This window comes from Nesoenas mayeri (genome assembly GCF_963082525.1).
Source record: "Nesoenas mayeri genome assembly, chromosome: 9".
In the NCBI taxonomy this organism is placed as follows: Eukaryota; Metazoa; Chordata; class Aves; order Columbiformes; family Columbidae; genus Nesoenas; species Nesoenas mayeri.
In genome coordinates, this window is record NC_137557.1 from 13,215,132 (window position 1) to 13,230,660 (window position 15,529).

The window sequence follows — 15,529 nt, forward strand, 5'->3', positions numbered from 1 at the left end:
AATTCTCCCTTCCCCTCGGCAGAGATGTGAAGTTAATGCTCTAAAGGGCCCAAGCTTGCCCAAAAGGCAGCCGATCAGTTACCCTAGGAAGTACAGACACCTGCACATCTGCTGAATCTTACCTCAAGAAATGTGTCAATAGATTCAACGGGATGCAACATGATGAAAATTATGAAGACGTAAAGAACTATCACAGATATAACAAACAGAACTGCAAAAGAAGAAAAGGTATTTTAATCAGACCATCTCACAACCAGTTTTAGACAGTTGTCCCATGTATCATGGGATTTTGGCAACACAAGTTGCACTGATTGCCATGAAGAGACAGAAGGCTAGACTCAATTTCTCACTGGCTCACTTGTGGAGCTAAAATGTATACACACATATACTTCTCCAAACAAAGCAACCATTAACACAAATTTATCCATACAGTTTAATACTTTCCTATTTCTCCCTCTGATTATCAGAGAATAATTGTGCTATGTTCTCCCAGCAACACTATTACTGCTGAAGTGGCACAAGGGAATTGTGAGCCATGAATAAACAAGTGTGCAGTCACTTGGAGTTTTACTATAGAACTGTATACAGTAAGAAAGGACTTACAATTTTTGTAGCATGGTTGTCTGAAGGGCTTTCCTTTAGAAAAGACAATTGCCACTATGAGGTACTGAAAACTGGATATAAAAAACAAAGTTGTGTTTTCATAATTTTTAATGTTATGTTCATCATGAAGAGTCTCATTCCCACCACCTGCAGAGCTGGTGTTTGTGGCATCCAATACATTACATGCACTACAACATAAAAAAAGACATTTAACAGTGAGTTAAGGAGAAGACAAAAACAAGGCCTACTTAATAACAAAAGTAATGACAGAACAAATTGATACAGTAGTAAAAAAAGTTCATGCTTGAAAACCTATTGCAAGTAGTAAGAAATAACTCAAAACTGTGGCAGGGGGGCAGCAATTTCTATGAATTCTGAGCTTTGAGTTCTTTTATGCTTCCAGTTTGTCAGTTAACTACATGATTGTTTGGAAACTATCACTGTACATACACTTTAAAGACAGGTAAGAAAATATTGCAATCTAAAACACCTCTTCATTTCCACAACTATGAATTTGATTTACTGGAATTCTAACAGAAAACAAAACTTTATAATATAGAAGAGTCTGAATAGTTAATTTAAAATTTCGATCTCAGTTGTCCCAAGGTTGAAGAGTCTTCAAGACCACACAGTCTGGTTTCGACTTAACTCTGCATTTCAGCCATTGGTAACTCCTGCATATTAGTATGCTTTTCACAAAAAAATCCAGCTAACAAGCTGCCACACAGAAGCTTTATTTACAACGTCCCCAAAGGGGGTCAATAAAAAAGAGAGCAATTATTGCCTCCAGCTCTCCAGTCATCACTGTATCCTGCACGGAGCCACTGAAACACTTACTCAGAGTCCGGGGTCCAAGGCTCATACCAGGATTGCTGTTTAACCCACAAAAACCCGAAGATTTGGAAAGAAAAGCTGATGATGATCTGAGACAAAACGGAACACAGAAGTGGACCTGAGATAAGCCCTGATGGGGGCCTTCGCGCAACAAGCTCCTTCCAAGCAGGGTTCAGACTCACTGCAAAGAGAAAGAAAAGCAAATTACACATTACATCATTATGGTTTTCAAGAATCATCCTGTTCCCATTCTGTGGAATTAGAATGGCTTGCTCATGACATCACTTTAAAAATGAATCCAGAACTGCAAGTATGAAACCACCTTGAAAAGATTATATAACATGCTAGAATAATGTCACAGTGCCTTCTACTGGCTGGTGACCCCAGCAGCACAGGACAGCAGGGAACAATAATAGAGGCCATGAGACTTAAGGAATTAGGGGTGTCTGGCCAAATTCCCTGTGTCTGGCACAAGGACTTATAGCTCGTCTCCTCAGCTTTGGTCTGCCACTGCTTCAAAGAAGCAGCTTCTAATAAACTTGAAAATTCTACTGTTAGACAGTCAACTTAGTGGGAGGTTCATATGTGGAATTAAATATTTCACTAGACAATAGTTTTCAAGTATAACATCTTGTGGACAGAAGTTCAACTACAAATGCAAGAAATCAAAACATATGTGAAAGACGATATTGGGAAAAGTCCTGTTTTGATTCCAAAACCAGTTTCCCCATGTCAATGGATATTTATAACTTCCTGTACTGTTAAGAACTTCTTTTCACAACCTGCATTTCATAGGAGGACATTTCACAAACTTCAGACGAATCTAATTCAGTACACAGTGGTTTGGCTTTTTTAAACAGCATGTAATTAGCTATTAAAGAAAATGTGACCAAGCAAAAACTGCTTTATAAAAGCCAGCAGTGATAATTCAACACAATACTTACTAGTGAAGACAACCACCAAAATGATTGCCAAATCAATGAAGAGAAACTGGAAATCTCCCAAATTGCTCAGGATCTAGACAGAAATCACAACTGAAACATTAGGGTGTTTCTTGGTGTGAAGAAATTACGACAGTGACACTCCTATGGCATTAATTCTTTAAATTTCTCTTTATAAATGAGATAGTCTCTTGTCAAACTGGCTTCTTTCATCTGCAGGAGTCTTGAATACTCTACAGCTCATATAGATGAATTCCTGAAGTATCAAGGTATGAAAAAATTTTGAGTTTCAAGACGCATAAGCTATTAGTAATTGAAATCTGTAATCAAACTTATATTACTGAATCTCACAAACCAATGAAATAATAGCTTAGGCCCAGTTCTCTAAGCACCATAATCTTAATACATATACATACAGTTGTCAAAATTTCCACCTCAAAGGTCCTTTAATACTTTGCATGTTTAACTTACTCAGAATACAAATTAAAATACACACACCATATTGTGCATTAAATCATATTAACAGGAAATACTCCACTTTACTTTTTCCCTCTTCTAACTCAACACTTGCAAGCTGCTCTCTTTTCAATCCTTACATAAAGGAAAAGCATTGCCCTTTAAATAAAGTTAGGTTATTTTAAAATGCTGTCAGTTTTTAAATAATGTTTAAGCACTTACAGAATACTTACAGAATACAGCAGAGTAACACTGATGTACTGGATAATGCTGTATAATGCCATGAACTTAAACACACAGAAAGATGTTATTAAAGCAGCACGGCCTTCCCTGTCAAAACAAATGCCATCAGGTAACTAGAAAGCCTTCTGTGCAAGCAGTTAAATTCTGCTTAGAAAAATGTTAGCTTCAATTAAACACATCAACAAACCCTTTGAGGAACATTAGGCTGAAGACACACAGAGAAAAAAGGGGTCAGAATGGTACATATTCAAGTACATCGAAGCTGTGAGCATTCTTTTTAACTGAGCCACCACCTTACTTCAGTGTTCTTTGGACTTTATGTGGTTTTCCAATAGAGGTTTTAAAATGAAGGTCTGCTTGCAAAAGCTTCTATGAAGTGCTAGTTTACATCTTGGATTGAATGAACATGCAGCCAGCCACAGAGCTGCTGACTTAGAAATGTTTCTGATTGCGCATTACTTCATCAGTTCCACACAGACTTAACTAGATTCTTCTCTGGCTGACCTTTATCCAAAATTATTACCTAACTTCTAATTCCTGAATCAGAAGTTGGTCAAACCCTATTTAGAAAATTTGTTTTCTACTTCATATAGTGCTGAGCAGTTATCCAAAGAATTTTACTGCTTGCAATTACACATAGCCTTTTTGGAAACTAGCATAGTCACTAAGACACCAAATTACATGCTAATGTGTAGAAGCCTGCTCATGCTCTAAAAAATTAACTTTACATGGACAAAACGTTTTATAACAAAATACTGAAGGATGTCATGCTATGGCAAGCCTTTGCTCAGAGTACCTTCAGTAAAGAAAGAACTACTAATTGCTCGTATGGCTTTTTCTTTAATTCAAACTGGCCTCCTACAGCATCACACATATACTAATATAGGGTATGCAAAATGAGTTACACGGACGCATTTAAGCTCACAGTAAGTGGCATTACCTGATCAGCTTTGGCACGCAGGCAATACTAGGTGTCCTGGAAGTGAATGGTGATGCCACAGAAGCCTCAAGTTCAGACAAAGATATACCACCATGTGCCCTCTTTAGTGCCTGACAGGTAACATTGAAATAGAGAACATTTTAAAACTTGCTTTCAGCTGTAAAGTTTAACTGAACAGTTCAGTATGGAAAATAAAAATACTTACACCACAGTCATTTGCTCCATCTCCACACATGCCCACATAGTAACTATAAAAACCAAACAGATGTCAGTATTCTGGACCATTCCCTAATCATAGTCTACTTCGCTCATTTCATTAAATACTTCTATATTATTTGACTTATTCAGGGTTTGCATAATAACAAGTGATCGTTAATGCTAAAAGCAATTACTGTTGCCATTTTACACGTAAGGAAGTAGACAGAAAAGTAACATGCCTTAGCCAGCTGAATCAAACCAATCACGGTTATCAGCCCTTCGTCATTCCAAGATGGTCTAAAGCATCTCTGCTCCAGGCAAAGAGACTTTTGTAGCATTTTGTATGGCTGCAAGGCCTGACACCAACAGTGATGTACTGACCATATGTGAACAGGAGCCATCCCATTAATTCTTGTTTAATACACAAGAGACATTTGACAGATTTGTTTATTAGGCCAAGCAACAAGACTTATAAAACTTGTTAGTCAGTTTAGTTATTAATCATTTGTAGCTCCATGAAAAGCCTGAAACTTTCACAAGCAGCCAGCAGATGGTACTACTCTCACCCCTGATCAGCTAAGAGGCTGATTTACCAACTCAAGGAATTTATATTAGCCCAGTCTCTTCCATTTGGCAAAACAGCTAGCAGTATACATAATTTCTTCCTCCTATCACACCAAACGCTGTCAACCCTCCTGCTTTCTATGCCTAAGTAAATACTTACTCTACATTTTGTAAAGCTTCCACCAACTGCGTTTTCTGATCAGGCGCCATGCGAGCGAACACAGTGCCATGTAACACAAGCTGGAAGACAGAATATTTCTTAATGCTTACAGGGAAAAGTCTGTTCACCATCAAAAGTGCCCATACTCAAGTATAATGCTCACCTTGGGTACCAGGTCCTGAAAATGCTCCAAAATCACTGCAAATGACTTTCCATTCATTGCAAAATGGTATTTGGTCATCTGGAGATCCTCAAGGCTTTCATGGACCAATTTAACTGAAATATCCTACCAAAAATAGTTTAATATTCTAGCTGCAGTGTATTTACACAGATACCTTTTAATTTCAAGCTAATACTCAGAGGCGCACTCCTAGAGATCCTACACCAGAGGAATGTTACTTGAAAGAAAACTTCATACAATGAAAATACTTATTAAACAATAAGAAAATGTGGTTTAACATTTCAAAGACAAGCAGCTAGACCAGTCTTAACAACTTGAAATGTGGGAAAAAACCCGTTCTCCTCCATAACTAAAATGTCAAATGTTTTATCACAGTTGAAAAACTAGCTCCCCCAGCTGTTTTACTACTCTTTGATATTAAGAGATCTGAAAGTTAACTAGCAAATCAATTTTTATTTGACACTTAACAGTAGATTTGCTATTCAACAGAATAAGATAAAAAGAAACTCAACAGTAAAACTAACTGCTTATACTCCAACAGCATAAGAATGCTCATATTACCTCTGAGTTTATGGCTGGTGATGAACTAGTGCATTTTGCGAGGGTATCTGCATAATGCCAGTTGATCCTGGCAGCCTGCCCATCCTTTGGAGGTAGTGCTTCAGCAATAATGACCTTATCCTGAGGTAGAATCATTCCACAGTCTCTGGCCACAGAGATAGCAGTTAACATGTTATCCCCTGTTAAACAATCGCATTTAAAAAGTTTCACTTAGAAAAGGATCGATAGCATACACTGATATTCCACATAAGAGAAAATCTAACAAAGCCAGTTTTAAAGGAGGAAGAGGACTGCCTAATGTACTAGTGACAGTCTCAGGGCAAACCAAGCCTAAAGACAAAATTCAAGGTCTAACCCGTTAAACCCCTCCCCTGCACTAACATCACTAGAAATTTTGTATGCGTCTTTCAGCCATAAATATCTCTTAATTGACCAAATCTTAGTATATATTGAAAATTGGGCAGAAAACATGCGGCCATTTAAAATACTGCTTTTTAAACATGGTCACACAACATGCAAACACTGAGTTGCGTCACTAGCCTATCAAAACATTATTCCAAAGTTGAAATACCTGTGATTTTAAAAACAAACATGCATATTGCATGGGAAATGCTGAGTAGGTACCTAGCCCACTTATGGGGACATAAGTCATTCTTACAAAAAAAATGGAATAGAAAGCAACTTCTAATTCAAAATGGTAAGAACCCTCAGGAGGCCATCTAGTCCAACCTCCTGCTCAAAGCAGGTTCAGTCATAAGATCAGACCAGGACTTGGACCTACTCTGATTTGAAAGACCTCTGAGGTTTTTCATCCTGCAATTCAGTATAAAGTAACTTGTGCGCAGAACTAGGGAGAGGAAGCTACAAAGTAGAATTAATCCTTATACTGGTTTCTGATGTCTGACTTTCCAAAGCAACTTTCACCCCAAAAAGAAACAGACTGGTGTCTGAATACTCTCACAACAGTTTCTGAACTTCCCTATTGCTATAAATACAGTGTAACTCCAAGCTATTGACACTAAAACTTGGCTTAATACACTATAATTAAAAATAAGACCAAAAAGAGATGGATTTTTATCTTTCAAGTATGAAAGTTTACATGCTAACCTGTAACCATGACAGTGCGAATGTTGGCTTTATGCAATTCTTCAAGTACAGCAGGGGTTTCTTGTTTTAGCTTATTTTGCATTATAATCAACCCCAAAAAATCCATGTTACTTTCAATAGCATCTCTGTAGAAAAGAAGGTAATGAAGAGAACATCAGAATCACAAATGTTAGATGGAGATTAAGAGCCTGATTTTCTGTTTATCAAAGTAAAGAGAAATGTTTATTTTTAACGATGAATAGTGAAAAATTTGCTTTATAAAAAGTGACCCAAGAGACATCATCATTCACAATTATTTGTACATATTTCCCCTGGTTCAGTTGAAAACTGGTATGAGAAAATGTTGTTTCCTCAAGCACAATTTTTAATTTCTTCCACAAGAACTCTTCCTAAAAGAAATTCCATTCTCAAAAAGATTCTTACTAGAAGAAATGTTTCGAAGCTAACTGCATTCTCAGTCAAATTTTAAGATTTGTTTAGAATGCATATCTCTAATTTCCATATTGGCTGAACCTTAGCATAAAAGCTACTAAATTATGTTGCCAATGCTAGTAAGATTAATAGACATCAGCTAATTAAGTAAAGCAACTAATTAACTTTGGTTTACATGAAAGTCCATATATTTACAGGTCTTGGGTATTATACTGCTACTGTAGATTTTTACACTTTAAATTGGAAAACCCATTTCTCTGCTTTGCAAAAAGTTCATCTTGTACACAGAGCTGACAGAATAGAGTCAAAGCCAGCACTTTCAGACACTATGGAAAACATGCCATTATCCACAAAACTAGGACCAGCTGAAAAATAATTAACAGGAAATACTACTCTTCCAAGTTAGAAACCTTTCTGCCTTCCAAAACATTCTGACAAGCTTTGCCATGAGAAAACAGACATGCTGCCTATAGCAGATGAAGAAACTAAATCAAACATGCACAGGTTGCCACTATGTGCCATTATCTTTAATAGACACAGATTATATGAGTATGTTGAAAGTAACAATGAAATCAGATGACATTTTCTGCCATACAAGAATAAATTAAAGACCATAAAAAATAATATTACAGTTCATTCCAAGCTTAAGAGTGTTTCTCAGGATTTACATTTATTGCAGAAAAACATCCTTATCTTAAATTTCTAAGTATTGTCCAGGGTACAAATAAAGAATGCAAAGAACTACATACGACAAGACAGAAGAAAGCTAAAGAAGAGTAGTAACTGATTTAACCGTAAATAAACATTACATCATTCATCCAAAACATGCAGCTTTTAAAGCCTTTTACCAATTAAAAAAGTGAAGTCACTCTTACCTATTAATAGTCTGGACTTTGTGCCACGTAAGCTTAGACTCCAGTTTTCTGTGAGCAAGAGCAATAACGCGGAAGCCCTGCTTAGTGTATTCTTCCAGGACACACTCAAAGTCAACAGGAACTTTAAAAAGGCCAAGTTTAGAGTTATTAAAATTATTCATATTACAGCTGAGCTACACAAGAAATAAAAGCAGTTTGTTCCATTACCTGTTTCCTGCTTACACAAGCTGGCAATCACTTCAGGGGCACCTTTCATGTAAGCATCCATTCTCTTCTCCCCTAGAACTCTTGCTATTACACACATCCGTTGCAAAACGGAAGAAAATGGAAACTGGCGCACAATTCCAATCTCGTAACTGGTCTGTGTCATACAGGAAGGAAGGAAGAAAAGGGTTATATCCATGTTCATTCTAAGAAAAGAGGCAGATGCTTAATTGAAAAAAAACATACTTACCGAAAGCTCAAACAATTCCTACAAAAAACCAAAACAAACATTTACTGTAAATATTTTAAAATATTTTTTTCAGTTACAAACTATTTCAACATAAATCAGTAAACAACTCCACATAGCACTCAATATTAAGTATTTGCAATGGATTTCATAGAAGCTGAATATGAATATACTGCATCTGTTTAGTATCCTTTAGGTGAGACACAGTAGAACTTTAGAGCTTGATTTCCTGATTAGAATTTGCAAGACCTTTCGCAGTCCAACCTGTGTCTGTTTAGCCCATGCAAATGATTAAAGTACTATGGTATTTCAGAACAAGACCATGATTATTAAGTATATCCCAAAAACATCATGTAATAAGTTTCAAGAATGTTCACGTCAACTACCACACAGTAATTACTGCTGTGCATGTACACCACGTTCTGAATAAAAAAAGACACTTCTATTTACTATATAATATGACTCATACAGAGGAATCAATTTGCTATACCTGCTCACTACTCTGCTCCGTGATAACCTGGATATACAGTCACATGCTTAAATTTCCTCTCCTGAAGTATTAAAAAAAAATACTTCAACATACAGATAGGAGAAAATTTTAAGTCTGCCAAGTACATTTTATTTTTAACTTGGCACTTAATTAAAGCATATGTCTCTAAGGTACAGCAGTGGCAAGAATTCCATGCTGTGCAGTGATGCGAACGAACAACTGTTTTAACTGAACCTGCAAGGTGAGCACCCCATAGCACTTCATTAGCACAATAAGAATCTGGTAATGATACTCGTATTAAAATGTGTAAGCTCAAAAGGCATTACAGCACTTTAGAACTAGTCCATAAGGGTAATAACGCTGACAAGTCAATCTGCTCATGTTGAAAGTGGCATATACTGAACTATGACCTCCAACAAGAGTTGAAACATGTCTGCTGTATCTTTGCCATCAAAAACCACACAGTTTTGATCCTGTTTGAATTACATCAGCCAGAACACAACATAAGGTAAAATGTATTTGTTTAGCATGAAGGATTACTTTAACTCAAATAATTACTTTGAATTTTTATACCATTTCTTGATTTGCTGCTTGCTTGGACTCTGGGAAAAGTTGTTTGGAAGGTCGAACCACTGTCGGCATGATTCGATTATGAAGGGCTGTTTCCTCTTCAGTTGCTTCTTCTAAAATCTGTATTAAAAATAATCTACTAATGAATACATTCATTAACTTCGATTTTCTCATAATGTAATTTTCAGGAAAAAAAAAAAACAACAACAAAAAACCAGGCTTGGAAGTCAGCCCAAGGTGCAATGATCTTTCTAAACAAGATTTCCTGTGAGAATTAAATGTCTTAATGTAGCAGTTAACTTAAGATCCACTTAGCTATTTCACACATTTATTATATGCATCAAAACCTTGCCACACACATCATCAGAAAGCAGTAAATCATCTCTTCAGATTCTTTCAGTTCTATGAATTGCTGCACACAACACATTCTAGGAACATTTTCATATTAATACTTGCTTTGACACACAGGCATTGTGAAAGCCCACTGGTCTACAGTTACAGCTTGAAACAGAGTTTAATGGCTGCTCTTGTATGTAACAGCATAGGAGATTTCAGATTACTGATGTTAAAAACATTGCTTGTCTTGAAACAAGCAGATACTTACCCATCCTATTGCTTCAAACATCTTCAAATCAAGCGGATCCCCAGAAAGCACCCCTTCAATTTTCGTAAGGGAATGACAAGTTGCCATGCAAGCAACAAACTCAGACTTGAGCAAGCTCTCGCTGCAAGCCCTCTCTTCCGGCAAAAGGAAACTAAAACAATGAAGTAATAACATACTTAGCACTATAATTATTTATTATGAGCCAATTCAAAAGGTTTGTTTAGATTAACAGAAGCAAATTGACTGTACAAATCTCTTCACTTGTATTTTCACACATCACAGAAAACAGATTAAGACTCTGTGCTCAGTAACAAATTCTGTCTCCTTCAAAAACTCTGTGTGAATTCATTGCCTCGTTTGATTCCTCATACAGAGGCCTCTTATCACTTTGTACTTATCTCAATTAGCTAAGCTAATTCATTTTAGCAGTCCAAAAAGTCATCAATTAGGAGCACAGGATTAAGCAAACGTTGTACTTTAACTGCATCACTTCTGCGGTATGAACTTAATGAAGTCTCCGACTCTAACAAATTAAATTCCACCTCAGCCTCGTAAGAGTTTTAACTTCCCTAACACCTAAACCATATTTTCAGTTGCGTTCTTACACCTCATTACAGAAATGCAAACAACATATTTGAGCTCATATTGAATTTTCTATCCTATTCTACTGAAGCTGTTAAAACACAATTAAGTATCACATTTGCTGTCAGCTCTGAGCTTATCCTTACCGAGCATTTTCTACCCGTTGAATTCCCCAAAGATCCAAGCCATCCTCAGTAAGTGTGCCAGTCTGAAAAATGGCAAGAAGAAAAAGCCCTCAGAAACAAGTTATCCTCAGGTAAAGCAAAAATTAACACCTAATTAACCAAATTACACCTGAACAATATATTTTATCTTGTTTTCACTCAAAAATTGAGATTTTGGGACAGGCAATACAATCTGCCCCTTGCTTTTTGCTAGTAACCAAGTTCCAATTCTGTTAAGTAACTTTAAGAAAATTATTCAAAGCAATCGCACCCCTCCTTGGAGAAAGGACAAATGAAACAGACCCTGAAAATCCAAAGATGATAACTCAACATCTCTATATTCAGGAATTGGTGGTGACAGACAAAAAGGTGTGAAACCCTTAGTACTACTGTCTTACATAGCTAAAACAGTAACTGGAATATATTTACAAGGGAAATAATAAATTTAGTGTGGGTACTTAAGACTTTAGACCAAAAAATCTAAGGATGAAAATGAATTTTATCTAAGAACTAGCTAAAAGCAAAGGATTCTGGTCAGTGTCATTACTGCCTTTCACTCATGTTTCTGTTAAAAAATAATAACAAAACACACTGGTTTGGCTTTTCATTGAAACAAATGAAAATGAGAAACAACTCTCATTTCACACTTCAATTTTCCAGAAGCCTGTGTACTACGTACAACTCTTAACAGACCCCCAACTCTCACATTTCGGAGGTGGCAGTAATAAGTTAGGACTTGGGAGTCTCTGAGATAAGAAAGCAGCTCTTGTATTGTAACAAATTTTCAGCACAGACTAAATTAACAGAGTTAACGGGTGGCAAACACTTAATACTTGGAAGCTAACAGGACAAAACCGATGTTATATGAAAGTAATGAATTTTCCTGTAGCTGCTAGTCTATAAAGATTCCTGTTTATAAAACAATACCTCTCCAGGTGGCAACACCAAGTTTCAAAATTCATCTAACCTTATCAAAACACACAAGATTCAGCTGGCCACAAATATTTATCCTTTGCGGGCTGATGCAGAAGATGCCAATTTTTTTCAGCCTCCTTTGTGCATAAACGATACCAGCAGTCATGGCAGCAGGGAGCGCTGGAGGCACCGTGATAGTGATAATGTCAAGAGACTCAATGATGATGGTATGAGCTGGAACCTGCAATAAAGGTCAGAGTTAATGAACAAGAACTCACTACTTAAAGATTCACTATCCCACTGGAACATTACACCACTGTTATCAAATCCAAAATCCACACATTGTTTTCCCCACTACAGCATGTTCTGGATTGCCCAGAAACCCAGCACAATCTTCACTCATCAGCAGCAGCCATGATGATCCAGTCCTAAATTATCCACAACCCATAACTTCACATTTTCACTTTTCATCCTGCAAATATATTACTTTAAAACAACAACTGAATAATGCAAACCTTTTGGAGAGAAAAAATTTCTTGGTTAAGATTTATTTCTTCCAAGTTGATAACAGCCAGGTGGTAATCTTGAATATAATCAAGATAAAAGTCTAGCAACTGGGTCAGTAGAAATTGAGGTAAACTTGAATTTCACTGTAATATATTCAAATCCTTTGTTGAATTTTGTTCCCAGTAAGTTTGCCTTTCTAGTTCCATCAATACAAAATAAAGCAAAGAAATTTTCACTTAAAATCAAATTGTTTCTCATCATCTGAAGTGTGTTTGAAATCATGATCAACCCTTTACTAAAATAAGGCAATTCTGGTCAAGAAATGAAAACATACCTCCTTTAAGATGCTATTGACAACCGTGTAAAGAAACCCAATGCCTGCCACCACTACCAGAGACAGGAGAAACAAATAGGCATCTCTGTAGAGTTTAAAATCAGTTGGCTTTGGATATAGTATGGAACGAACAAGCTGTCCTTTAGCAGTACTAAAGCCTGTAAATAATAAAGAGCAAGTTATTGAAAGTATGAACAAGAGCAAAGCTATTAAAATACATTAAAAGACTCAATGAAACCCTTAAGCTACTGATTTCATTACGACTCTTTCTCAATATACAGTAACAGATGTTTTGCAACAGTGTAATTAAGGTGTATCAAAAATGTATGTGCACATCACACTAAGTGTTTCTCTCCCAGGGCAATGACCTGCAGCTGCTGCAAACACTCTTCTAGAGCACCAGTAAACCCTCAAACGGTTTGGCCTGGACAGGTCTGTTGTAGAGCATGCTGTTCCTCACAGCGCAGAGCTAGTGGGTATATTAATTAGTTGTCTAATTAAGCCAGTCCTCACAAAAAGCAAATGAACTCGCTCACAGAGTCCAACCTTAAATACTTAAATGGCAAGTCCCTGTAAGCTCCCTTGACAGTCAGAAAGATTCAGAAAAAACCTGCAGTGCACAGAATCATCTTTTGGAGAAACCCACTTCTTGATCACATGTTGACATCTGAGCAGTAGACTAGACTTCTACAGGTCTTAGAATCAGAGAACCAGCACATAGCCTGAGATCCTCTTTGAACCCTTGTCTCAACACGTGAAGAAGTCAACACCGCTGCCCCATTTTGTAAGCCTGAAACATCTTGTATCTGCCTAGACTTCAAAGTCTTATTATTACAATCTCAAAATCAATGTCAGGTCTGCTGGTAGCTCCTTGACAGCTTCTCAGCCTGCACATCATCCCAGCAAAGGCTCAGCCCTCCACACCGATACTTGGATTACAAGATTCCACCCGAAGGAAGCAGCTATTGCACCATTCTTATAGACCATGAGTCCATCACAAGAGGAACAAGGTATGAAGCCTCCAGGCTTTGTATTTGCTACTTAAGAATACAACTATGGGCCTGTTCAGAGAAGTTCAACACGTCGGTAGGTACTTAAGTATTTAGTCACAAATGCTTTGTAATTTGACACAGCAGTCAAAAAAAAAAAAAAAATCAGAACTATTTTTATGATTTTTAAAATGGTTTTGCATTAGGTTCTGCAGCCACAGAAGCTAGGATGCACCATGCTAAAACAAGAAATGGAAACCTCATGTGGTGTCTTGAGAACACACTGGACAGACAGCTTCAGCGAACTGTTCTCTAGAAAAGTTACCAGGTTTGAACTCTTTATAATTACAATAGGAGCCAAAATGACACACACATTAACATATCCATGAACTGAGCTTCAGAAGCAAATTTAGTTCACTGGTATTTTATGTATATTTCACCTGTAACATCAAACATCTCATGTTAAAGGCTTAACTCTGAAGAGTCTGTGAGTACAGCCCCAGCAGATCAATCGTATATCCTGATTTACAAAAAAGACCTGTCTTTGCATACTAACCATATGCAATTTTGCTCTCATAGAATCATTTTGAGAAACAGATTTTCTAGTATCTTCAATTTCGTGGCATCCCCCTCCCGCAGATAAAGAGATTTTTACTTGTATCTCACTAGGTAAGAATTACTTTAGTTCTTAGTACCAGACACCTTAGGAGTGACAAGCTGCAAGCACTGTGACATCTGTCCGCTTCTGTAGAGTGGGAAATTCCCTGCTTGCCTAAAAGCCAACCCTGCAAACCAAACACGAAAACAGAGAGGAGTTTGTATCCCTTGGCTCCTCTCTCTATATATAGTCGTAGCAGGAAAAGTGTTCTTGTCCATATGTGAAACCTGAACAAGGTCCACAGACCCAAATTCATGCTGTTTCCAACACAGGAGCTAACTCTGACCTGCCATGGGCAAGGAGCAGATTAAAAAAATGACCTCAAATGTCATGGCAGTAAGACTCTGTGTGTTGGAAGCAATTGCAGTTTTCCTTGTAAGAGTTCCAGACCATGGTTTCAGACTAGAATAAAAGCGTTATCCTTCCCAAGGAGTAGAAGAAATAAGTCTTCAGCAGTTAATTTCTGTTGCGGTTTGGGCCACCTATCTGTATAGACACATCAGGCTGTGCACATGAAATTGATTTTTTAAGAAACAAAAGAAGTTGAGATGGATATTATTAAAGGACAGTTGTGTCCAAGGGAAGGGAAATATTTTTCTTTGAAAGTTAATAAAAGCCCCTAGAAAGACATTAATGAATTTAACTAACAAGTCAGAACACTTACTGCTACAACAGACTAACAGAAGGTGAAGAGAAGACACTACAGAAAGAAGAGGCTAATTAGCATGAAGTTACTTGTTGGAAAACTTGCTTTAAGTAGTATTCTAGCCAATGCAGCCAAATGTATTCTATTCAATTCTGTTGTAGCGTGCATTATAGCTTACATTTGTCTATTTTGTGGTGGTTTTCTTCAGACCATATTTGTAAAGCAGAATCCCACAACTACAGTCTGCAATTGTTTTTAATACAACACCTCTATCACTTAAACCAAACCTCTACCATATTAGCATGGGTAAGCACTTCTGTAGAAAGGGCTAGATTTAACACATTTTTTAAAGCAAATGTTATGTGCTTTGGCAAAACTACGGGCAAAGAACATCTGCCATTGACAATGACTCCACTAAAACAAGCCATTCTCCACTATCCGCACAATCTAACAGGATGCCAAACCTTTTCAGAGAGGGATATGTAATTCAACCAACATGCCGCAAAACACACCTCAGAGACCTG

General features: G+C 37.0%; 1 protein-coding gene across 2 annotated transcripts in view; it reads right to left on the minus strand.

Annotated features, from left to right (window-relative positions):
• The window catches only part of ATP13A3 (ATPase 13A3), a gene marked incomplete at both ends in the record, with an annotated part of 55,246 nt that overhangs the window by 5,870 nt on the left and 33,847 nt on the right, over window positions 1–15,529 (minus strand). For both annotated transcript variants that reach the window (XM_080349745.1, XM_080349744.1), the window contains 19 exons: window positions 123–211; window positions 604–791; window positions 1,441–1,618; window positions 2,382–2,454; window positions 3,068–3,164; window positions 4,018–4,127; window positions 4,223–4,265; window positions 4,940–5,019; window positions 5,103–5,225; window positions 5,682–5,860; window positions 6,789–6,913; window positions 8,096–8,216; window positions 8,303–8,456; window positions 8,550–8,567; window positions 9,610–9,726; window positions 10,211–10,361; window positions 10,939–11,000; window positions 11,924–12,112; window positions 12,713–12,870. In XM_080349745.1, coding sequence (XP_080205871.1) covers window positions 123–211; window positions 604–791; window positions 1,441–1,618; window positions 2,382–2,454; window positions 3,068–3,164; window positions 4,018–4,127; window positions 4,223–4,265; window positions 4,940–5,019; window positions 5,103–5,225; window positions 5,682–5,860; window positions 6,789–6,913; window positions 8,096–8,216; window positions 8,303–8,456; window positions 8,550–8,567; window positions 9,610–9,726; window positions 10,211–10,361; window positions 10,939–11,000; window positions 11,924–12,112; window positions 12,713–12,870 — 2,255 coding nt within the window. The remainder of the gene's footprint in view (window positions 1–122; window positions 212–603; window positions 792–1,440; window positions 1,619–2,381; window positions 2,455–3,067; window positions 3,165–4,017; window positions 4,128–4,222; window positions 4,266–4,939; window positions 5,020–5,102; window positions 5,226–5,681; window positions 5,861–6,788; window positions 6,914–8,095; window positions 8,217–8,302; window positions 8,457–8,549; window positions 8,568–9,609; window positions 9,727–10,210; window positions 10,362–10,938; window positions 11,001–11,923; window positions 12,113–12,712; window positions 12,871–15,529) is intronic.